Here is a 25838-nt window from a genome sequence, read left to right on the forward strand (position 1 = left end):
TAGAGACACTGTCTCAAACAAAACAAAAACAAACAAACAACAAAGCCTATCTTGAGCCATTGAGATAGCTCAGTCAACAAAATGTTTGCCATGAACATTTTAGAGGATGGTCCCCACTGGATGAGTTGATATGGGTTTATAAGCTTATAATTCTGGGCTAGAGAAGCAGCAGGAGATGGGTCCCTGGTTTTTACTGGCTGGGCTAGCCTACTTGGCAAGCTTTAGGCCAGTGAGATATCTTGTCTCAAAAAACAAGGCTCTGTCTCTCTCTCTCTCTCTCTCTGTGTCTCTGTCTCTCTCTCTGTGTCTCTGTCTCTCTGTCTCTCTGTCTCTCTGTCTGTCTCTGTCTCTGTCTCTTTCTGTCTCTCTCTGTCTCTCTCTGTCTCTCTCTCTCTCTCCCCTTCTCTCCTCCCCTCCTCCCCTCCACCCCTTCCTCCCTTCCACTCTCTCTCTCTCCTTGTTGTCTTGAGGCTTGGATTAGCACTGGAGTTGGGAGAGAACTAACACTAAACCATCTTGGTTTTCCTCAGGCCATGTCTTCTCCAGTCCTCAACTACATTCCCACTCCATGGAAAAGCCCATTCTTTGCCTTTTCATGCCGCTGAAGGGCCAGATCCACATCAAAGGCACATTCTACCCTTGGCTCTATATTTTGAATAATCCTTTCCAGTGATCCTTGCTCCTAAGTTACAAAGCGGTTGGATATTTCAGACCAGAAACCCAGTTATTTCAGATAGCCTGTGGCCTACTCAGCTATCCGCAAATAGAACTGATGACGACGACTGTGTCCCAAAGACTTTAACTGAAGCTTTGGGTTTCTAAGATTTCCTTATTTTTGAAGAGTAGGGGAAATAACAGACAGGGTTTGCCCAGGGTTTTTATTTTACTGATCTTGACAAAACCCGAGAGAAATGACTTTTTCACGGTTATGTAATGCCTCACTGTACATTGCTTTCACGAGTTTGAAATTTGGGAAGTCACTCTGAGAAATAAGAGGCAGTCAGGAAATAGGGAGACACGTGTCATGAGGGGTGCGTGGCCCCTCCACTGCATCAGTTTGGGGTTGAAGCTAATGGGTGTCTGAAGCGCTGGGGGCGGCGCCTGAATTTTGCAGACTGTGATGTTGGGTTCTGGACTGTAGGAAATGGAGAAGGAGCACTAGCATGTGTGCACCCCCCTCTTGGCTCTCCCGCTCTTGGCTGTGGCTGTGGTGTGACTAGCTGCCTTGATGTCCCTGCGACAGTACATGATAGCCTGTGATGGTGAACTAACGTAATGCCTTTCCCCATGAGCTGCTTTTTCTTGGGGGTATTTTATCACAGCAATAGAAATGAAGCCAGGATGTCAGCTACCTCATCTTCTGTGTGCTGTGCCCTCTGCTAGGGACTGTCACTTCCTGTTCCTAACCCTCCCCTGCCCGTGGCCTGCCAGGTGGGCACCGCCAGCCTAGTTTTTAAGGAAGTTGAGACTTAGACAGGATGTTGGCTTATCCATGACTGATGCAAGTTGCTGGGGAGACCAGTTGTGTGTTCACACATACCTGTCAGTCCCCCAGAGACCTGGGGCTGCTGCCTCCTCATCCTTGATGGCACACATACCTGTCAGTCCCCCAGGGACCTGGGGCTGCTGCCTCCTCATCCTTGATGGCATACATACCTGTCAGTCCCCCAGAGACCTGGGCTGCTGCCTCCTCATCCTTGATGGCACACATACCTGTCAGTCCCCCAGAGACCTGGGCTGCTGCCTTCTCATCCTTGATGGCACCTGCATCTCAGTGCTGCGGTGCTCCTTTATATGAATCCTTTCAGTGCCACCCTGTGTTACCTCTAGGAATAATTAAGATGTGATTTCAAAACGTTTGATTGACACTTTATGAAGCAGAAGGATGTCCTCTAATTCAGTGTCCTCTGGAAACCAAGAGTTTGTTTCTCCCAGGAACCTTGGGTCAGGAAGTTACGTTGTTTCTTCTCTGAGGTGTGTATGTTGTGTGTGTGTGCACATGTTTGGGAGTATGTGTCTAGCCTGGGGTGCTTGCCTTGATTGTTCCCTACCATATCTTTTTGGATTTTAAGTGTGTGTGTGTGTGTGTGTGTGTGTGTGTGTGTGTGTGTGTGTCTATGTGTAGGTTGTGCACATGAGTGCACGTGCCCAAAAAGGCCAATAGAGAGTGTTAGATACCCTGAAGACGTAGTTAGCAGGCAGTTGTGGTGAGCCACCCAGCATGGATGCTGGCAACTGAACTCGGGTCCTCTGGAAGAACAGTGTGTACTCCATCTTACGTTATTGAAATATAATGTGAGCTGACTGACAAACATAGGCATCCCTGAGGACTGGTTCCAGGGCCCACAAATACCCAGATCTGAGGCTGTTCAGGTCCCCTCACATAGAATGGCAAAATGTTTTGCATATAACCCACACCCATCTTTCTGTATAATTGGAATCACCTGTGTCACATGCAATACCTAATATAATGTAAATGCTATATGAGCTGTGTTATTCAAGGAATAATAGCAAGAAAAAGAAAACATGACTTTTAAAAGCCATTCATTACCTGTCTTCAGTTGAAAGAGCTCACGGGCATTGAACCCGTGGATATGGAGGCCATCTGTATCAGGTTCCCCCTATATTTGGGCTGGTGGCAGGTGTAACCTCTCAGAAGCCAACTGTTGATGGAGCAGACCAGTTGGGGGTAGCTGGTGACGTGCAGCATTCTTAGTGTGGTGACAGCTGGGCTCTGCTCTGCCAGGTCCTTTATGGACCCTTCCCAGCCGGCCTCTGCTGGAGTCACCACACACAGGCTCCCTCTGCTTCCACCTCCCCTCTAGGATAGAGAGGTAGGGAATGAAAGTAAAAGATCAGATTATTTAAGACTTCATCTGATTCTGTGACGATCCCTAAGTGAGTGTGGCACTGTCCCTCTAGCTGGTGTCGCTGAGTCCTCAGGGCGTAGGCTTTCTTCCCAGGCTCCCTCCCTCAGCCCTTGAGGGAGGGCTAGGAGTGGTGGACCGTGTCTTTCTATTGTCCCAAGGGGCGCAGTATTTAGCCTGGGCTCTGGCCCTGGGTGTAGAGTCGAGCATGAGGATAGAATGTGGGTGTGTGTGTCTAGGTGACCCCTCCCCCATGGCTCTAGGACAGTGAGTGGCTACCTGCAGCAACAATGTCAACCAAAGGCTGCCTTTGAGGAGTCTGCTGCTACCTTGTGTTAGTCAGGATTCTCTAAAGGAACGTAACTGATAGAGTGACTATATTTATGGTGAGTTTATTGGAGTGGCTTACAGGCTGTGGTCCAGGCAGTCCAGAATGGTTGTCTATAGATGGAAAGTCCAAGAATCTAGTAGTTGGTTGGTCCACAGGGCTGGATGTCTCAGCTGGTCTTCAGTACACTCTGGAATACCAAAGAAGCAGACTGTAATGCCAGTAAAGGAGTGGACTTGCCAGAGAGAGCGAGAACAAGCAGGCAAGGAGAGCAAGCTTCCCTCTGCCAAGTTCTCGTGTAGGCTGCCAGCAGAAGGCGTGGCCCAGATTAAAGATGGATCCTCCTACCTCAAAGACCTGGATCAGAAGCAGATTTTCCCACCTCAGAAGATCCAGATTAAAAGTGGATCTTTCCGCCAGGTGGTGATGGCATATGCCTTTAGTTCCAGCACTTGAGAGGCAGAGGCAGGCGGATCTCTGTGAGTTCGAGGCTAGCCTGGTCTACAGAAGGAGTTCCGGGACAGGCCCCAGTACTATACAGAGAAACCCTGTCTCGAAAAACCAAAAAGAAAATAGAAAAAAAAAAAATAATGGATCTTCCCTCAGCCAGTCATAGCGGCACACATCTTTAATTCCAGCACTCTGGAAGCAGAGGCAGGCAGATCTCTGAGTTCAAGTCCAACCTGGCCTAAAGAATGAGTTCCAGGACAGCCAAGAATACACAGAGAAATCTTGTCTTGAAATAAAAAACAAGAACAAATGACAACAAAGATAGTATGTCTTCTCACTTTAAGTGATTTTAATTAAAAAAATAAAATCCCTCACAGGTCTACCCTGCTGCTTGGGTTTTAGTTAATTCCAGATGTCAGGTTGACAGCCAAGAATAGCCATCACACACCTGATAGGAATCCCAGAGAAGGGTGATAGGATGGTTAAAGACAAGAGGACAATCAGATTGACAGTGCCATAGCCAGCTGTTCTCAGTGTGGTCCCTGCCTGAGAGCCAAGTGGAGTGGCAGATTCTCAGACCCTCCCCTTCCCTCCAGATTTAGATTCTGGAGCAGGCACTCACTCCAGATCATCTCACACCCACCAAGTGGGTGGGATCCGGTGAACTTGAAGCAGCTGGCAACAATTGTATCCACAATCAGGAAGCAGAGAGCAATGAATACAGGTCCCTACTGAGCCCAGTCTCTCTTCCGTTACACAGTTCAGGATCCCAGCCAGGGGATGGTGCCACCCACAGTGGTCAGGTCTTTCTTTGCCCTTTAATGAACATAACCAAGGTAATCCCCCACAGGCATGCCCAGAACCAGGTGATTCTAGATTCTGCCAGGTTCCCAGTCAACCCTTACTCAGACTAGACCCTTGTAATGCTCATTTCTTTTTATCCCTGAGGCACCATCTGCTTGGTGGACCAGCTTGTTTATCCATTTACCTATGGAAGGCCATCTTGGTTCCTTCTAGTTTTTGACAATTGTGATTAAAGCTGCTATAAACATTTATGTGCAGGTCTGTGGAGACATAAGTTTTCAGACAATTAGGTAAATTCTTAGTGTCAGAATGATTACTAGATCATATGGTAAGATTATATTTAGCTTTATAAGAAGCTGCCAAACTGTATTCCAAAGTAGCTGCACCATTTTTCATTTCCCTTGTCGATGAATGTGGGTTCCTGTGGCTCCTGTCCTGGCCAGGATTGGTTTTAGGATTTCAGCCACTCTGATAGATGTATAGAGATATTTCATTATTGTTTTAATTTGCATTCCCTAATGAGAGTGATGTTAACTACCTTTGCATATGTTCATTTGGCACCTGAAGATTGCTAGTGAGTTGTCTTTTCTGATCTTTTGTTCATTTTTTTAAATTGGGCCATTTATTTTTTTAATGTTGAATTTTCAGAGTTCTTATTATACTTTGTATAAGTCCTTCATCAGACACACAATTGGAAAATATTTTCTTCCAGCCTCTTTCAGTTTCTTTGGCAGACTTGTAAGTTTCTTATTGAGGTCCACTTTGTCATTTTTCTCCCATGGGTCAAGCTTTTGATGTTTGTAATGGTTAGTTTAATTATTTTTAATTTTTTTTTCTGAGACAGGGTTTCTCTGTGTAGCTTTATGCCTTACCTGGAACTCTCTCTGTAGCCCAGGCTGGCCTTGAACTCACAGAGATCCTCCTGCCTCTGCCTCCCGAGTGCTGGGATTAAAGGCATGCACCACCACCTGGCTATTTTTTTAAAATTTTGTGTATAAGAGTGTTTTGTCTTTGTATGTGTGTGTAAGTTCCACACATGAGCCTGGTGCCCAAGAAGGTCAGAAGAGGCATTGGGTCCCCTGGAACTGGAGTTACGGATGGTTGTGAGCCACTGTGTGGATGTGGGAAATCGAACCCAGGTCCTCTGCAAGAGCAGCAAGTGCTCTTAACTCCTGAGCCGTCTCTCTGCCCTGTAATGGTTAGTTTTAACTCTGTGCTTGCCGTGGCTTAGAATCACGTGAGAAAAGTGTCTCAGTCTCCAGGCACTGCCTAGGTCAGTTTGGCCTGTGGACACGTCTGTGAGATTGTCTGGAGCTTTAATTGGTGGAAGAAGACCTACCATGTGGGCATCCCCATCTCCTGGGCAGGGCGTCCTGAACAGCATGAGGTGAAGCTGAGAGAAGGCGCAGAAGCCAGCGTGGATGCATCCCTTCCTCTCCGCCCTTCACTGTGGATGTGCCGAGACTGGCTCCTTGAGTCCTGCCTTGACTTCCCCTGAGTGATGGACCGTAACCTGGAACTGTGGAGCAAATCAACCCTTTTCTCCCCTGTGCTGCCTATCACAGCACCAGAAGTGAAACTGGACCAGCATTGTATCTTCAACTACCACAGCAACATCATTGTGTTAGGAATATAGCTCGGGTGGCACATGAAGCCCTGGGTTTGATCCTATCACTGTGTAAGCTGGGCACGATGGTGCACATCTGTAATCTAAGTGCTTGGGAAGCAGCGAGAGTGGGAGGTGGAGGAGAGCAGGATAAGGAGAAGAGAAGAGGAGGGAGAGAAGCAGCGGGAGGAGGAGGAAGATGGGGAGGGGGAGCAGGAGGAGCAGCGGGAGGAGGAGGAGCAGGAGGAGGAAGATCAGGAAAGCAGGAGGAGGAGGAGCAGGAGGAGGAAGATCAGGAGAGCAGGAGGAGGAGGAGCAGAAGAAGGAGGAGGAGCAGAAGAAGGAGGAGGAGCAGCAGGAGGAGGAGGAAGATCAGGAGAGCAGGAGGAGGAGGAGCAGAAGAAGGAGGAGGAGGAGCAGGAGGAGGAAGATCAGGAGAGCAGGAGGAGGAGGAGCAGAAGAAGGAGGAGGAGCAGCAGGAGGAGGAGGAGCAGAAGAAGGAGGAGGAGCAGGAGGAGGAGGAGGAGGAGCAGGAGGAGGAGGAGGAGCAGGAGGAGGAGGAGCAGAAGAAGGAGGAGGAGCAGCAGGAGGAGGAGGAGCAGCAGGAGGAGGAGGAGCAGGAGGAGGAGGAGCAGAAGGAGGAGGAGGAGCAGCAGGAGGAGGAGGAGCAGCAGGAGGAGGAGGAGCAGAAGAAGGAGGAGCAGCAGGAGGAGGAGGAGCAGAAGAAGGAGGAGCAGAAGAAGGAGGAGGAGCAGCAGGAGGAGGAGGAGCAGAAGAAGGAGGAGGAGCAGCAGGAGGAGGAGGAGCAGAAGGAGGAGGAGGAGGAGCAGGAGGAGGAGGAGCAGCAGGAGGAGGAGCAGAAGGAGGAGGAGCAGCAGGAGGAGGAGGAGCAGCAGGAGGAGGAGGAGCAGCAGGAGGAGGGGCAGCAGGAGGAGGAGGAGCAGCAGGAGGAGGAGCAGCAGGAGGAGGAGGAGCAGCAGGAGGAGGAGCAGCAGGAGGAGGAGGAGGAGCAGGAGGAGGAGGAGCAGGAGGAGGAGGAGGAGCAGGAGGAGGAGGAGCAGCAGGAGGAGGAGGAGCAGGAGGAGGAGGAGCAGCAGGAGGAGGAGGAGCAGCAGGAGGAGGAGGAGGAGGAAGATCAGGAGAGCAGGAGGAGCAGCAGCAGCAGGAGATCACTTAGCCCTTCAAAGCTTGCTTCTAGAGATGTTCAGTTTTGTGCTTCTCATTGCTTGTGACTTAGTTGTATAGGGTGAGAGGATGCTGTTTGGGATCACTGTTAGATCACCATTGCTAAAAAAAAAAAAAAAAAAAAAAAAAAAAGAAAGAAAGAAAGAAAGAAAAAAAAAAAAGAAAAGTCCCCCACTGACTTGCCTTGGTACCTACACCACTACTGCTAGCTTTTAGAATTGAAATCATCTTCAGTGGAGTTTTGGTTCTGTACAGCTCTGGTTCTGTGCAGCTCTGGTTCTGTGAAGCTCAGGTTCTATGCAGCTCTGGTTCTGTGAAGCTCAGGTTCTGTGCAGCTCTGTTTCTGTGAAGCTCAGGTTCTATGCAGCTCTGGTTCTGTGCAGCTCAGGTTCTATGCAGCTCTGGTTCTGTGAAGCTCAGGTTCTATGCAGCTCTGGTTCTGTGAAGCTCAGGTTCTATGCAGCTCTGGTTCTGTGCAGCTCAGGTTCTATGCAGCTCTGGTTCTGTGCAGTTCTGGTTCTATGCAGCTCTGGTTCTGTGAAGCTCAGGTTCTATGCAGCTCTGGTTCTGTGAAGCTCAGGTTCTATGCAGCTCTGGTTCTGTGCAGTTCTGGTTCTATGCAGCTCTGGTTCTGTGAAGCTCAGGTTCTGTGCAGCTCTGGTTCTGTGAAGCTTGGATTTTATGGAGTGTTACTGCTGCTATGGGGAAAATTCTGACTTCATCCTATGTTTCTCTTGCAGCGAGACCACTGGGGCAGACCCTGCCATTGAGAACCACCGTCAACAATGGCACCGTGTTACCAAAGAAACCCAGTGCTTCCCTCCCATCCCCCTCGGGGTCCAGGAAAGAAATGGTTGTGCCAGTAACCAAAAGGTAAGCTACATGAGGGACCCCCTGACTCCTCAAAGCAGCTTCTTGGGGGTCTAGAAGGAGCACCTCTTTCTCATAAGATGCTTGTGGTCTCTTCTGAGCTGAGGCTTTTAGAAGCCCAGGCTGTGACGTGTTGCCATCCACGGGATGGTAACTCAGCATTCCTCTGCTTTAGATTCAAGGTGCTGCCTGTGAAGTCTCAGCCCAAACATCAAACATCAGGAAGGCACTTGTATTTTTATTTATGGTTCTTTTTAAAAGCAACTGGGACTGCAACCCACATTCCTATATGCAATATAGCAAACATTCAGATTGCCATAGCAACCTTAAGTTTTATTGGTAAGATTTGGGTAAATTCATACTTCTAAATTATGCCTTATGGTGAGAATCTGGAAGCCTGTGTTAACTTCAGATAGATCACAGTACACTTTCAACTTTCTGGTGACTTGTTGACTGTCGAATTTCAGTGATGTTAATTCTTAGACTGTAGAAAATTAAATGCACACTCATTTTACAGTATAGCTGGCTTGGAAGACATTCCTCTGAAACTACCTTATAGACATGTTGTAAGAATGAGGCAGAGGGCTAGGGAGATAGTGTGGAGGCTAAAGTATTTTCCATGCAAACGGCAAGGCTGAGGACTAGAGTTCAGATCCCCAGAACCCATCAGTGAGCTCTGGATTCAACTGAGAGACCTGCTTCAATGAATAAGGTGGAGATCAATCAAGAAAGACTTGACTTTAACCTCATAGCTCCATACAAATGTGCACACACATAGAAATATATACGTGCACACATACACACAGAACACAGCGGAACCTGTGGAGGTCACTGAAATGCTAGTGGCCTTAGGGACACTGAAAATTTGGGTATGGATACTGAAGTTCCTGGAGGACACCTGTGGGCTGCATCTGCTGCTTCTGTGACTTAGGACGGAAATCTAGCCATTACCCTCACAGCATTTCCTCTAGTTTGCTCTTGAGGTCCCTCCCAAGAGGGTGGCCATGAACCCCAGCCATGTATCTGGGCTCAAGGCATGCCTTCCTGAGATGATGCTTCATCTCAGCGGAGGCTGGGTGCCTCTGTCCCACTTACCCCACCCAAGAAGCTTGCTGTTATATGGTGGGTGCCCCTCTGGGCCTATGTCAACTTTATTCTGACCATGGTAACTGCTCTCTGGGTCATTGCTGACTGTCCTTCCACCCATCAGGTGAGACAGGGAGGCACCTGAACAAGACATGTGGAGCATTTTATGGCCATCCCAGCAGCTTGGTTTCCTGTTGCTATGATAAAATGCCTCCCCCCAAAAGAGCAACTGAGAAGTTGGGCAGTGGTGGCTCGTGTCTTTAATTCCAGCACTCGGGAGGCAGAGCCAGGTGGATCTCTGTGAGTTCGAGGCCAGCCTGGTCTACAGAGTGAGATCCAGGACAGGCTTCAAAGCTACACAGAGAAACCTTGTCTCACGCTCCTCCACCCCCCTACCCCCCCCCCAAAAAAAAGAGCAGCCGAGGAAGAAATTTTAGGTCACGGCTCCAGGTTACAACCCATCAACTTTGGAAAAGTCAAGGCAGGATATTAAACCAGCTAGTCACACCCACAGTCAAGAGCAGAGAGAATGAGTGCATGCCTGTCTGCTAGGGCCCAGCCCTTGAAATGGTGCTGCTCACATTTAAAAAGGGTCTTCTAACCTCAATAAACCCAATCCAGAAAATCCGCCACATGCATTCCTACAGGCCAACATAGCCAAGGCATCTCCCCATCCCCCACCCCCATCCAGAATCTCTTCTTTGTTTTGATTTTGATTGTGTCAAGTTGTCAATTAAAACTGACCATCACAGTCACTGAGAGATCCATGGGAGAAGAGGGTGCCTGTGGGGCCCATGGAGAGTGTTCAACCTCTGGCGGGGTGGGGGGGGGGGGCTCTGCTTTTATTAGGATTGATGCTGTCATCTGGCTGTCCAGAGAATATTGATAGTGACTTCAGAGAAAACAGAAACCAAGTGCACAGCTTCCTAATGTTCCCGGTGCTGCTGGTTGTTCCTTGCGTGGCAGCTGGGGAGTGTGCTGAAGTTCGGGACAGTGAGATGAGGAACGAGTGGTCATAGTTCCGACGGGAGGAGAAGCTGTAAGTAGGCCAAAGGTGGTGAGGGTAGAGCTGATTTCAAATCCATCCTAAAGAAGGGATGCACTGTGGGAGCCCACAACTGACTCAGTTTCCCAGATTCATTGTCTCTTCAGTCCTCACGCCTCTACCCAGCTACCCTGCTGACTGTCGGCAGGCCGGACAACGCACATCTGCAGCAGTGTTCAAGTTATGCCATCTTTGAAATATACGTAGAATTGATCAGAATGGTCCACCATTCACCAAGCAGACTCTCCTTACAGTTCTTGCTGTAGAGTTCTGTGCATTTATTTATTTATTTATTTTTTTCATGGTTCTCAAGAAAATTGGTTTTATGGTGCTTTTTAAAACCCTGGAGTGCTATACTTGGCCATATTTTAACCCTCGCTTGGATCATCTTTTTTTTTTTAGAACCAACACAAAATGACTTTTGGATTCTAACTGACAGTGGCAGGAAGTACTCAGTCTCTAGATGTAACACCAACAAAACTGACTTTTTTCTGTGAGTTTCAGGGCTGTGTGTGTGTGTGTGTGTGTGTGTGTGTGTGTGTGTGTATGTGTGTTTAATCAAAGAGCCCCTAACATTACATTTGCCCTCTTACCCATTTGTGTGTGTAGTTCATCAGGGTAGGAATATTTGTATATTGTTGTCCAGGAGATGACCAGAGCCTTTCAACTCACAAAATGGAACCTCTCCACCCCTAAAACCTCTGCCCTCTGTCCCCATAGCCCCTGGCACTGCCCCTCTTCCCTCTGATTCTATGGTTTTAACTACTTTAATAATAATAAATAATAACAAGTGTGTGTTATACCACCATACACATGCAACAGTGTCCATATGGAGGTCAGAGAACAATTTGCAGGACTCAGTTCTCACCTTCCACCCTGTGGGCCCTGGGCTAGCACTCAGACCATCAGCTTGGTGGTAAGTGCCTTTACCCACAGAGCCGTCTTACTGGCCTAGTTTGGGCTGCTTTCCACACTTATGTGACTGGAACTACATATTTGCCTTTTTGTAACTAGTTCCTTCTGCTAATTATAGCACCCTCAGGGTTCATGCCTGCTGTAGTGTATCACAGATTTCGTTTCCAAGGCTGAGCGATATTCCCTCAAATGTGTATAGAGCTCACTTGTTATCCAGTGGGGGACAGGAATTGCTCCTGTGTTTTAGCTACTATAACACAGCTGTAGTCAACACAGCTGGGCACAGCTATCTCCGTGGCCTGGCATTCCGTCCTTTGGGAAGTCTATCCACAGTGGGGTTGATGGATCATGTAGTAATTCTGTTTTTAAACTTTTGAGAACTCTTCACGCAACTTTTCATAAGAACTCTATTATTGTACAGTCCTGCCAGTGATGCACAAGGGGTTGAATTTTTCCAGCTCCCAGCTTTTGTTATTTTCTCTTCTTTTTGCTTATTTGTTTTGGTTATGTTAGGAAATTGTCTCCATTTGTAGCCAAGGCTAGCCCTGAACTCATGACCCTCCTTCTCTGGCCTCCTAGATGAGATTCTAGGCATGAGCCACTAAGCCTGGCTCTCTTTTCTTTTGGATGCTGGCATTTTAATGGTGTTGGATCATCTCTCAATGTAGTTTTGATTTGTGTTTCTACCCACCCCCCAATCTGTGCAGCCCGGACTGGCCTGGAGCTCACTATGTAGACCAGGCTGGCCTCAAATTCACTGAGATTCTCCTGCTTCTACCTTGTTAGTGTTGGGATTAAATGTGTAGGTAACTACAGTTGTCTTTAAAATTTTTTATTACATTTTAATTTGTTTATTTGTGTAAGTGTGCCTGAGTGTGTGTGTGTGTGTGTGTGTGTGTGTGTGTGTGTGTGTGTGATGTCATGGCCTGTTAGTATAGGTCAAAGGAAAATGTGGAGGAGTCGCTTCTCTCTTCCACCATGTAGGTCCCTAGGCTGGAACTCTAGCCGTCGGGTTTGGAGACAGAACCTCTACTCACTGAGCCATCTTGTTGGCCCTTGTATCTTATGAATAGTGATGTAGATAATTTTTCAAATGATTGTAGATCTACCCGACATCTTTACATACGTACTTAGGTTTTTCATATTTGTGCTTCTTGAGATAATATCTTGCTGTATAGCCCAGACTGTCCTGTCACTTGTGACTCTCCTGCCTCGGCTCCCATAGTGTTGGGTTTACAGGTGTGTGACACCACACTCACCTACCTGTATTTTAATTGGATTGTGTCGTTGTTGTTATGGAACTGTAGAACTTCCGTATATACTAAACATTCACCACTTATTAGGTGTGTTCTGCCAAGTCCCCAGGTCACTCTCCATTCTGTTGATCATTTGCTTTGCCATCAAGAGGCTTTAAGGACATGCAGATTGTGGTTCGATGGGCGGATTATATTTGCTTTTGGTGTCTGCTCAAGAAACCATTGCTGAATCCCACATTCTAAGTCTTCTCCCATGTATTTTAGGTGTTAATTGTAGGTCATTAGTCACATCCATGTTATTTTTAGACATCATATAAGGCAAAGGCCCACCCTCATTCTCCTGCCATGTCTATTTCCATTTTCCCAGCATTCATAAAGAGACTGTCATTTGTCTACTGAGTAGTCTTGCTGTCTTTATTAGCAATCTTTTGTCCATGTGTGCAAGGGTTTATTCCTGGACTCACTATTCTAAACCACTGGCCTCTAAAACTATCTTTGTTGCCAGAATTTGATGTCTTCATCATTGCAGTTTTAAAATCAGGAAATGTGAAGCCTCCATCTTTATTCCCTCGCTCACCCCTGTCTTTTGTTTGGGGATTGGGATTTGGGATTTCAAATGAGTGTTGGGTTGCGTTGTCGACTTCTGCAAATCCTGTGTCCTGCTTTGCTTTCCTGTTGATGTAATAAACACTATGAAGCAACTCGGGAAAGAAAAGGTTTATTTGGCTTCCAGTCACAGGGCATCATCAGGGCAAGCCAGGGCAGGAGTTTAAGGCAGGAACCTGGAGGCAGGAACGGAAGCAGAGGCCATAGAGGAGTGCTACTCTTGCATAGCCTGCTTTCTTATACAGCCCAGGACCACAAGGGTGGCACCTCCCATTGTGGGCTGGGCCTTCCCACATCAATCATTAATCAAGAAGATGCCCTATATGTAGACATGCCCACTGGCCTGTCGGATGAAGGCAACTCCCCTATTGAGGGTCCCTCTTCCCAGGTGATGCTAATGTGTGTTGAGTTGATAACAACTAACTATCACAATTGCCTTTGGTGTTTTAATAAGGATGGCACTGAATCCATAGTTTTCTCTAAGTAATATGGCCACCAAGTACCACCAATCCACAAGCATGGTCTTTCTATTTATTTATATCTTTTTTTTTAATTTTAGCAAAATTGTATGGTTTTATAATGTACATGTCTTTTATCTTCTAAGAAAACTTTGTTCCTAATTAGCTTGTTGGGTTTGTTTTGTTTTGTTTTTTGTTTGTTTGTTTTTGTTTGTTTGTTTGTTTTTTTGTTTTTCGAGACAGGGTTTCTCTGTAGCTTTGGAGGCTGTCCTGGAACTCACTTTGTAGACCAGGCTGGCCTCAAACTCACAAAGATCCACCTACCTCTGCCTCCCGAGTGCTGGGATTACAGGTGCGCGCCGCCGCCACCACCACCACCCAGCTTAGCTTGTTATTTTTAATGCTGTGATAAGTAGACATGTTTTCTTCATTCCCTTTCAGGTCATGTGGAAATACACCCGACTTTTTTAATCTTGAAATTTTGCTCAGATCATTTGTTTTGCCTCCTTCTGCATAGCTCCCGGGATTGACTGGACTGGGGCATGAGGGAATGGATAAAGGGCAGACACACATAGACAGAAAAGCTGGGATTGGGTGGTCTAGGTCCTTGGATAAAGCATTGTGGAAGCTTAGGGTGTTTATTATAGACAATTGAACAGGGAGGCAGGATTATTGCACAAATACAGCTGAACAAGGAAGTGGATTATTACATACAGATAATCACGGGGCGTGGGGGGGTGGAGTTATTATGTACAGCTGAACAAGGAGGCATGTTTAGCTAATCTTGGTAGGAGCAGTCTTCAGGCCATACAAATCTGGGGCAGAGAGCTACGGTGGACATTTTCTGACCTGAGGAAGGCTTTGCCCCATCACAAGTTTGAGACATTGAAGCTTTTGACATGACTATGCCCATGACAAACAATCCACAGTCAACCCAGGACTTCTCTCTCTCCTACTTAGGTGTTTTTGTTGTTGTTGTTGTTGTTGTTTGTTTGGTTGGTTGGTTTGGTTTTTTTGGTGTGTGTGTGTGGTTTTTGAAAGTTTTGTGTTTTGTTTTCTTTGTGTTTACATATGAGCATGTTGTCCACAGAGGTGTACTTTTCCTTCCCACTGTGAACGGTTTACTTTTTCATGTCTAACTGTTATGGCAAGGATTTCTAGTACTCTGCAGGATGCTAAAGGCAACAGTGAGCTTCGCTGCTCTTCTCCCACTCTTGGAGAGAATCCTTTCAGCCTTCTATCCTGGCGTGGTAGCTGTGGATTTCTGTGTTGCTTCTGCTGTGTGGGAAGCAGTTTGTTTCTGTTCCTAGTTCTTTGAGTGTCTATCGCGAAGGGGTTCTTGAATGCTTTTTTAGAAATTATTTTATTGTGTTTTATCTATTATTGTTCTGCAGGTGTGTGTCACGCCACAGCATGCATGTGGGGTCAGAGGACAACTTATAGGAGCTGGTTCTCTCCTTCTTCCACACGAATCTCAGGCTTGGTCAGATTCAATTTCCAGGCTTGAATGGCCAGCGTTTACCCACTGAGCCGCCTCACTGACCCTCAAGGGCTTTGTCTACATCAATTGAGAGGACTGTGGTGATTGCTCCTCATATGTGAACGTGGCGTCTACATTGTTTGATTTTGAGCTGTGGAAACATCTTTGGATTCAAATTATAAATCCTGTTTAGTTCTGTTCATCCCCCCCCCCCATTTTCTTTTCGAGATAGTGTTTCTCTGTGTAGTCCTGGCTGTCCACTCTGTAGACCAGGCTCAAACCCAGAGATCTGCCTGCCTCTGCCTCCTAAGTGCTGAGATTAAAGGCTGTCCCATCTTTTATATATCTTGTTGAATTCAGTTTGTTGGTGTTCTGTTGAGAACGTTCCTTTTCAATAGATTTTTATCAAGGACATTGGCCTTTTTGTAAGTCTCTGTCTGGCTTTGGAATCAGAGTGATACTTGTCAGATGGAAGGAACCAGAACTCTCTGTCCCCTTCGGTTCCGAAGAGGGGGGTTGATGCTAATTAATCTTTCGGTGTTTGATACGATTCTCCAGTGAAGCCAACTGGCTTGAGGCTTTCTTTCTTGGGGAGATGTTCTTATTGCTGCTCAGGCTCCTTGCTAATTAAGGGTCTGTTTGTATTTTTAACTTCTTTACAATTCATTCTTTTTGTTGTTTTTGTTTTTTTCGAGGCAAGGTTTCTCTGTGTAGCTTTGCGCCTTTGCTGGAACTCACTTGGTAGTTCAGGCTGGCCTCGAACTCACAGAGATCTGCCTGGCTCTGCCTCCCGAGTGCTGGGATTAAAGGCATGCACCTCCACCGCCCGGCCTACAATTCATTCTTATTAGGTTACGTATTTCTAGGACTGTGTCCACTCCCTCTAGGCTGTCCAACTTGCCATCATGTAATTACTCCTAGCAGTCTCTTACACGTCTTTATGTTCCTGGGGTGACATCAGTTGTGATGGTCGTTCTTCCAACTCACCCTTGAAGGATTTCAACCGCCTCTCTCTTTTCCTCCTTCAGTTTCACTGCAGGTATTTGGTTCTGTCAAACTCTTTATAAATCCATCTGCTGGTATTGCTGTTTCCCTTCCCGTTATGTTCCTGCTTCATGTCCGTGTCTCCCGCGCTGATCTCGACTGGTTCCTTTCTTCTGTCAACCCTCTCTTTTGTTTTTTTCTGGTTTGCCAAGGTGTGAAGTGAGGTGGTGGTTGGGTCTTTACCTCATTTCAGCCCTGCACAAAGGGGCTCCTGGGTAGTGAGGGTTTTCAGTAGTATTATCTTAAGAGGAGAGAAGGAAGATTGAGAGGAGGGAAAAAAAAATCATACGTAGCTACCATGCTGTATGTGTGTGCACACGCCTATGTGATGTGCAAGTGTATGTGAGTGTGTGTGTGTGTGTGTGTGTGTGTGTGTGTGTGTGCATTTAAACATGCCTTCTCTAGCTCTGTAGACATTCCTCCCCCACCGTGCCCTTTTGTAGTGTAGTATTGGCAGTGTTTGTGGTACCGGGAATGGAACCCAGGACCTTGTGCATGCCAGACACTACGAGAGAGCTACATCCCCTCTAGATTTTCTTTTTCAATTCACAAAGCGATCCATCCAACTCACAGGCTCTGCTGATCTCAGCATGAAGCTTTGGACTGGCCGTGTGCCAGTTATCTAGACTTCGAGCTGAGAATTCGGAGGACTGTGGTTCTCCCAGCTGCATGGGCTTCTGTGGGTGTGCATCCCAATTCTCTGGGAAGCTGGATGGGACGTGGTGACATGTCTCTCATTAGGAAAGGTTTCTGACAGCAAAAAGAAGCCAGGCAGACTTCCTGAATGTGGAGGTTAAAACAGGGTGGAGATCGGGCTCCATAAACACATTTACAATCACGAAGCATGTTGTAATCACGACTCCAAATGAACCAAGCTGGGACATCTGAGGGCATGCATGGTGGGTGTTTGTTTTCAAGAGAAGCCTTTAGGGCTGTTAGCCTGGTGCTCAAGGACAAAATCCCCTTTGGAAACAGTCCAGACCCAGCGGTTGTGCATTGTGTTGCCAATTAAAACTTAGTCTGGGACTGGGCTCCTCGGCTTTGGAATCTTGGGAAGAGGTTTTGTTTCTATTTTTTCAGAGGAAAAAAGGGCAGAAAATCCAGGGAAGACATTGTGGGTCACACCTTGCTCTGTGGACTACTGAGGCCATCAATAGCACAGTTTTCCTTGTGCCCAAGAAAGAGACAATCACTCATTGTCTGGGGAGGGGGTAGCAGAGCAGGACAATTGGGGTGTGAGTGTGAGCAGAGATCAAAAGAACAAATCTGGTACAGGCATCATTTTAGCAGAGGGAAGTAGCCATTGCTTCCAAGCAGTCAACAACCCTTTGGGAAAAGTCGGGCTCTTGGCTGTGTGACCTGGTGGACGTCAGTGCCAGATACACATGCCATGCAAAGAACCAAAAAGCAAAATCTGACTTGAGTTGATTTTTTAGAAAAGTTATTTCTAGACTGGGCATGGCAGCTCATCTCTATCATCTCAGCGCTTGGGAGCCTGAGACCTTCAACTTGCCACCAATACTGAACCAGTGGTCTAACTGGAGTAAAGGGTGAGGCCCTGATATTTTAATATATGTCTTTGCCTTCAGATCCAATACCATGAAGGTATTAAATGGAATATAGATTTGCATCTGTTGTCGGTAGTAAGGTGGAGAAGGGATGGTTATGGTGTTAAGTCAGGAAGGACTAACTGGCCCCCGCTGGTTATCAGAAACCATGCAGTTCCCATAGCTCAAGTAGTTGGCTTTCTGTGCAAGGAAAAGCATGCTGTTCGGTACATGTTTTTTGTTTTTGTTTTGTTTTTTTCTAAGACTTTCTAAGGTGTGTTTCTGGGAAAGCATGTGTGTTGTGTCACAAAGATTTTAGGGACTGGGCTGGTGGCTTGGTGGGTAACAGTGCTTGCTATACTAGCATGAGGCCCTGAGTTCAGGCCCTCAGTGCCCCCACAAAGGGATCTGGGTGTGGTTATACATGTGGGAAATCCCAGTGTTGTAGGAGGCTGAGGCAGGAGGATTCTTGGGGTTTACTGACTGCCAGCTCAGCTTCAAGTTCAGTGAGAGACCCTGTTCCAAGGGGGAAAGGCAGGAAGCAGTAGAGGAAGATACGCGACACCCTCCTTGTGACACCCTCCTCGGACTTCCACAGGGACAGGGGCACGCGCCTGCCCTTACACCAGCATGCACCACACAGCGCAGGCATACAACACCAAACAAGGAAGGAATTTTTGAAAGACACAGATTAATCTATATTTATCATAATGATAGGGAAGAGCATTTTGATTTAATTATTAAAGTGTGTCATCTCAGCCTATCAGAATTAGATATGTCATAATTTGCAGAAAAGGCCCCTGTGGCCCGGATCTCTGTCACCTCTGTAGCACTCGGCATAGCATGGAAGACTCGGTCAATGCCTCATATTTGTTGAGTGGGTCCTAAAAGATCTGGTACAGATTCCCCCCTCCCCCAATTGTAAATGTTCAGGGCCTTTTTGTGAAATTTTGGAAAAACTCATTTCTTGGGTTCAAATCATCTAACGACAGAAAGCCATAATTCCAGCTTCTTGGGCTGAGCACGTATTATCTCATCACAAGAAAGAATGTCACACGTCACCATTTCAGAAAATTTTATCAGGTCTGAGACTCAAATTGGCAAGAATTCTTTGGCACATGTATAATGAAATACAGAAAGGCGCTTTCTTTTCAACTGAGAAGTTTGGGGTCGGGTGTGGGGACAGAGAAGCAGATGGGAAGAAACGCTGGTGTTTAGGCACCAAAAACACCAAGAGATGAGCTGTGCTGTGGAGGGCCTCTTGCAAGCTGGTACCCCTGCCACATCCCAAAGAAAGGGCATTGTTTTCCCTGGCTGTCCAGAGGGACTGTAAGGCCTTTGATATTCCCTGCTGGTGATTAGAGGGAGCTTCCTGCAGCGAGTCGACAGCCCTGCTCTCTCAGGCCCCCCTGGTTGTTGCGATGTCTTCATGCTTTTGTCTTGTGCCCTTCATCTGAGCCCTCCTAAATCCTCTTGAATTCATAAGGGCTCTTGGTTCTCAAAAGGAAATGTCTTGTTTCTTTTCTTTTTTCTTTTTTTCTGCGTACAGGACAATAGTAACTTTTTAAAGTTTAACATTTTGATGCAAATAGAGGTAGGCATGACAAATGTCCTGAAAGAGCTGTTATCCTGAGCTGTGCCAGCAAAACGTGGTGTCTGTCTGTTCTGATGCTCACAGCCTGCAATTTCCCGAAGCTCATTACACTTTCCACGGGGGCTGGAGAGGCAGCTCTTGTGGAGGTCCAGGGTTCAGTTACCAGTATCTACATGGCAGCCTCCAGCTGTATAAAACTCTGCTTCCAGGGGACCTGATGACCTCTTCTGGTCTCCTTGAGCACCAGGCATTTATGCAGTACACACATATACACACAAGCAAGCATTTATACACGTAAAATAAAAATAAATAAATCTAAACAGCAAAATGCTTTCTCACACAGGCACTCGTGTGTAGTCAGAACGGGTCTGAGACACTCTGAACAGGTCATTGCCAAGGCGAGGGAGCTTAGATCTGCTGGGTAATCCTTGTTCCTCTCCCTCCAACATAAGGGCTTAATGGCCTTATCCAGGGCCTCCCATGTGACACGGCTTAAGCTGTGTAACTATATTACTTTGTTAGATATTGGATTTGTAGAAACTTATCAGATATGCAGAGCTGGTGTTCCTCAAAGCCCTGAGGAAACACAACCCCTTTGATATCCCTGCTGGGTGACGAAGGAGACTTCCTGCAGGAAGGTCCTAGTTAGGTGACCAGCAGAGTGACTAGAACCACTAAACTAGCTGCTCTCAGAAGCTTAGGCAAGTCTTGTATGTCCCTGAACTGGTTTCATCATCAGTAAAGGGTGATGACATTTTTGCAGGGGAGGCGTGAGATTTAAGTGAAATAATCTATGTAAGATGGGAAGTGTCCAGTTCCCATTAACCATTGTTCCCATCATCAACAACCCTCGTCATCTCTTTCAGGCATGGGCTTGAGTTTGGTTAGTGCTTGCAATAGTTGGGTAATAGATGTGCTTTAGCATGCTGTGAGGACATTTTATGCAGTTCTTTAAATTGCCGTGAACTTAACTCGAACTCCCACAAGGACACTGTAGATGCGATGCTCTGGGCCTCTTTCTGCTGCTGCAGTCTCCCAGGGCCCTTTCAGCGGCTCCCACAGGAGAGCTTCCGAGTCTGCACTGGCTCCTTGGCAGAGGGGACTCAGTGAGCTACAACAGCTGATGGTTTTCATCATGGGAGGATGGTGAACCCTGGGCGTAACGGTTTCTCTGATCTTTAGACTCTAACCCTAGGTTCCAGAAAAATCGTGTGTTCCTAAGACCTGTCATTTTCTTGTCCCCAAATTGAGCATTCTAAAACAAAACACACACACAAAATGAACAATGCACTGGCCTTTAGGCATGCGCATGTGAGATACCGGGTTATGCAGATTCGAAGCTCCTGCAGTCACCAGAAAGACCGTGTGTGAAAATGATCATGGTCACGGTTACTTGGAGTACGTTTTGCTCACTCTGAGAATGGGGTGATTCTTCAAATGCCAGCACATTAGGGGGCCTTTACAAGCTTAACTCAAGGTTACTGTCCAGGAAGAGGGTTGAAGGTTAGATTTCAAGAGGAGTGGACCCAGAAGGAAAAGAGAGGCAGGAAAGGAAGACGGATGAGTGACAGGAACCTAGCAGCCACTGCCTGTGCTGAGGGCATACAGCGATCGTTTCATCCTGGAACTGCCTGCTGTCTGAGGTCCCTCAGCTCCTATGCACTAGTTTGTGAAATTTGGTGGCTTGTCTTCCCCGCATGGGGCATGGCCTTCACAGCTTCTGAGATAATCTTACCCTACACACACACACACACACACACACACACACACACACACACACACTTCTCTGTACAGTGCTAACGGGTTCTCTGTCTTGTCTCTTCTGTCTGATTCCATGGCAGCTTTTCAAACTGCTGCTACAAAAGCGCTTTCTGTGGGGGCTGTTCTCATTTTATTCCCTCTTTTCTTGCTTTCTAAGATTTATTTATTAGGTATACAGTGTTCTGTCTGCATATATCCCTGCACACCAGAAGAGGGCACCAGATCTCATTACAGATGGTTGTGAGTCACAATGTGGTGGGTGGGAATTGAACTCAGAACCTCTGGAAGAACAGCCAGTGCTCTTAACCTCTGAGCCATCTCTCCAGCCCCTTCTTGCCTCTTTTCATACTGCCTTCCCTACGTCTGAGGCACAGTGACACCCTTCAATAGCCACCAGATGAATAGTTCTATCCCAAGCCCTGGCATGAGTTGCACAGTTGTGCATGCAACTGCCAGGCTCCATGTGTCCAGTCATACTGGCTCCTCTTCCCCTGTCTGCACAATGGACACCTTCCCCCTTCTCATAGATCAGCAAGTATGAGCGCAGAGCAACCCGACTCTGCCTGTAGCTAGCAGGAACAGAGGATGAAACTTATATATGTCTTTCATCCTTTCTGGCCTGTGTGAGCCTCTGCAAAGGATGCAAAACTGACTGGTGTGGTAAGACCTCAAGGTTGGCCTACAAGAAGGTAAGGGGCTCCCTAGGTGAGTTTCAGCTACTTTACCATAGTATTGTAAGTCTGTTGACTGACAAGCCACAGAAGAAGAAGTGGTTGTCCATAGTTTGTGAGTGGGAGTCCGTCATGCACCAGGTTCCAAGAGGTCCTCTTCTGGATTGTAGCCTGCTTCTTCTCACTGGGTCCTGATGTAGTGGTCTGGGAGGAGAAGGCTCTCAGGGGCCCCTTATATGATGGCACTAACCACATTCATCAGGGCTTGATCCACCCTCTTGACCCAATTACCACCCAGAGGACCACACCTCCAACCCTGTGGTACAGTGGGTCAGGGTTTCACTGGGTGAAAACATTGGATGCTCTGGAAGAGGACACTCAGTCTTCACTGTCCCCTGGCTCCTTGTTGTGTTTATGGGACTTCCATATATATGTGGGGTGTGTGTGTGTGTGTGTGTGTGTGTGTGTGTGTGTGTGTGTGTGTGTGTTTTGAGACAGGATTTCTCTGTATAATAGCCCTGGCTGTCCTGGAACTTACTTTGTAGACCAAAGTGGTTTCAAACTCACAGATATCCACCTGCCTCTGCCCCCCAAGTGCTAGGTGTAAAGGTGTGCATTACCACACCGAGCTGGAATTCCCATACATTGATTGCTTTCTTGTAGACCAGACTTTCAACTGTGGGTGACAAGCATGTATGAGTGTCAGTGACTGAATGAAGGAGTCATGAAAATTTTATGAATAAAAGGACAAGAATAAAAGATTTCTGGGCAACCAGCAACCAAAAATTAACTCAAAATTAAATTCATAATGAATCAGAGGTTTCTGACAGCACCCACCCATGTGGCATTGTGTGCACCGATGTGGCATTGTGTGGCATCACTGTCGCCTTGGTTCTGAACACACAGTGTGCACTTTGCACTGTGCATGCCATCACCATCATGTCTATAATGCCAGAGAACTTTCCTTGAAAAAAACCTATGCTCAGATTCCAGGCTATATATGCTATGAACTGCGGAGTGTTTACTATATATACAAAGTTCCTGTTCCCGTAGTTACATAATGGCTTAGTCAATATTTTCTTACTGTCCTTCCTCAGCATGTAAGAATCTAATAATACACCTTTGAATTCTATTGTGTTAGAATGTGTAAGATTTTAAAATTGCTGTTTGAGGCTGGAGAGATGGATCAGTGGTTAAGAGCACTTGCAGAGTTTGGTCCCCAGAACCCACATTGGGTGGCTTACAGCTGCCTGAACTCCAGCACCAGGGGATGCAACGCCCTCTTCTGGCCTCCAAGGACCACTGTGCACATATATGTGTGTGAGTGTGTACTTGAGCGTGCGCGAGTGCACTTGCACACACACACACATACATACTGTGTGTGTACATATACATAATTTAAAAAATAATCTTTAAATTGATGTTTGAGGTATAGCCTTGAATTTTGTAAATCACTGAATAGATTTTGATTTAGGACAGAATTTCCAACAAGTTCTGATATGGTCCTAGACATACTTCAGTCATTTTGTACTACAAATTTACATGAAGTGGAGTTCTTGGCACGAACAGTTACTCAACCAGAAGAATATCAATGAACTCTGGTAAACCCTGGAGATGCTCTACGCCCTGTAGTATCTGATATACAGCTGAGATTAAAATCTTCTTGTCAAAATAAACAATCACATCATTAATATGCAAATTGGCTATCATATCAGTAGGTGGAAAATCATATGTATACCAAAGAACTGTTTTCAAATAAACTTATAGTTGATTAGTGGTGAGTGTTCCATTTGCATGCCTCTTTAGACACTATAAGCCCCAGTCAGGTGACGGTGTCGCAGGGAAAGGTACAAGTAGAAAATGTTTAAGAAGCCTGCCCTAGCCTACGTTCTTCTGTGTGGGCAATTTTGACCCATTCAAGCCCCTGTTGGCACTTTCCCAGGCTCCTCCATTCCAGTCCCGTTCATTATATGGCCTGAAGCTGAGTGTGCATGCTCTCTCAGACGGTAGATAAAGCTGGTTCACCTGTGGTAGACGCTTCTGCCATGACCGGTGGCACCTGTCTGCATTTGTCCCTGGAGTGCTTTTGGCGTGAGTTCTCCTGAGCAGGTCCTGCTGTTGCTCCAGCCACTCCCGTTGAGGGATGCCCCGTGTATTGTAGGATGATCGACAGTCTCTCTGGCCTCTGCCCAATCACGTCAGGAACAGCCCCCTCCCCTGAGTTGTGATCAGAAATGCCTCCAGACTTTGCCAGCTGCCTCCTGGGGGATAGTGTCACCCTTGATTAGTGCCACTGATCTAGACTGAAGCACCCTCCCAGCACAGGTATATTGGGGGTCTTCGGCTCAGTTTCCTCCATGACTCTGAACTGTGCCACATGCCTCCGTCACAAAGGCAGTAAGCATGGCGTGGATTCCAGGTGACACTGTGGGAGCCTTTTGATCCCCATAGCAAGGATTTTGGACCCCTCTATGGTTTAAATGTCTACACAACAGTATGATAGTCTTGAGTGTGTATCGCACGTACCCTCAATATGTTCAGCAGTGAAGGACAGTCGCACTACGGAGGCTTCTTTCTCACCTGCCTGCCTTTCCTGCAGCATCAATAGGACCAGCTCTTCTGAACGAGTGTCTCCAGGTGGCCGGAGGGAGAGCTCTGGGGACTCCAAAGGAAGTCGGAACCGCGCAGGCTCAACCAGCAGTTCCTCCAGTGGCAAAAAGAACAATGAGAGGTAAGGAAGCCCGGCTAGCGATACATGGCATTCCCACCTCAGAAGAGTCCTCTTGATAAGTCAAGGCCCCGTCTGAGTCCAGGCCTTCTGAAATTGCATTAACGGCAGTGTGTGTGTGTGTGTGTGTGTGTGTGTGTGTGTGTGCGCATGCGCAGCCAGCAATCACAGGTCACATACTATAACTCAGACTTCTAGCTCCCACTGTCGGAGTTAATAATACTAATACTGATATTGGTATTAATAAAGCAGTGTCTGAGAAATTAGCCCACGAAGTGGATCTGAATTTCCAGGCGCAGTACCTCCCATCACCAATATACCTTCCCAAATGAATCTTGGAATCAATTTTGCTGGAGTATTTAAAACTTGTCAGCAAAGCTTTCTGAGAGGGACAGGTTGAAAGCTGTACTTTCTCTCACTCACTCAGGGGCTGCTTTTAATAGCGAGCTAACACTGGAGTTACAAACCATTTTCCACTCTGGTTTCCTGTCCTACACTTACTCCTAACTTTGAAGCTGCTATGTGTTTAGTTTATAGCAGATTATATACTTGTGACGTGCATAGTAACATTTTACTCACAAAAGCTACTTTTTGGCAGGTTTTAACAGCCTGTTTTAAGAATACGTTGTCAGTGAGGTTCCTGTGCCTATCTGCCTAGTGTGGGCCTTGTTCTGGCCACCCTCTGATTTTAGTTTTTCTGCTCGGGGAAGTCTGGGAAGGTGGCTGTTTTAGAGGTTAAACTTGCTTCTTTTCAGATGTTCATGTAAGGAGACGGCTTAGTCAGAACACAGTCAGTTCCAAACCGCAGGCTGTAAAGCTTCCAAGTTTGAAACTATGTGGGGATTGAGTCTTGTAAGGGATCTTAAACTCTTCGTCAGTTTTAGCTCTGAAAAGGATCTTTGTAGAAGGAGTGGGAGGAAGAGGGGGAGAGAAGAAGAAGATGATGAAGAAGAAAAAAGATAAAGGGCTGGAGAGATGGCTCAGCAGTTAAGACCACTGGCTGTTCTTCCAGAGGACCCGGGTTCGATTCCCAGCACCCATGTAGCAGCTCCTAACAGCATGTAACTCCATCTAGTTCCAGGAGCTCTGATACTTCTTTCTACCGGAGTTCTTTTTTTTTTTCCCCCAGAGCTGAGGACCGAACCCAGGGCCTTGCGCTTGCTAGGCAAGCACTCTATCACTGAGCTAAATCCCCAACCCCTCTACCTGGGTTCTACACACACATGGTGCACAGACATACATGCAGACAAAACACCCATCCATACACATAGAGTCAAACAATCAAACATGCTGACACCTCTCTACACTGTGTGATAAGTTGAGTTCATAGCCCACTGACAATTTCAGGAACCATGGACTCATCTTCTCAGACTATTAGTGCTTCTTAGGGAGAGATTATGCTAATCTCATGTTAATAGGGTGGTGAGACCTTGGCAGTGAGAACATGCCGGCCAGAGGCTCTGGATAGAATTCAGGTTGAGTTTGGTGCTAATTTGAAATGTCTAGATTTTGGCAGCGTGTATGAACATCTGATTTT

General features: G+C 46.8%; 1 protein-coding gene across 8 annotated transcripts in view; it reads left to right on the plus strand.

Annotated features, from left to right (window-relative positions):
• Positions 1-25838, plus strand: part of Eml1 (EMAP like 1) — a 163219-nt gene that overhangs the window by 92611 nt on the left and 44770 nt on the right. For all 8 annotated transcript variants that reach the window (XM_036205667.1, XM_036205665.1, XM_036205671.1 and 5 more), the window contains 2 exons: positions 7981-8113; positions 24173-24304. In XM_036205667.1, the coding sequence (XP_036061560.1) occupies positions 7981-8113; positions 24173-24304 (265 nt within the window). The remainder of the gene's footprint in view (positions 1-7980; positions 8114-24172; positions 24305-25838) is intronic.

The sequence above is a fragment of the Onychomys torridus genome, chromosome 14 (assembly GCF_903995425.1).
Source record: "Onychomys torridus chromosome 14, mOncTor1.1, whole genome shotgun sequence".
NCBI lineage: Eukaryota > Metazoa > Chordata > Mammalia > Rodentia > Cricetidae > Onychomys > Onychomys torridus.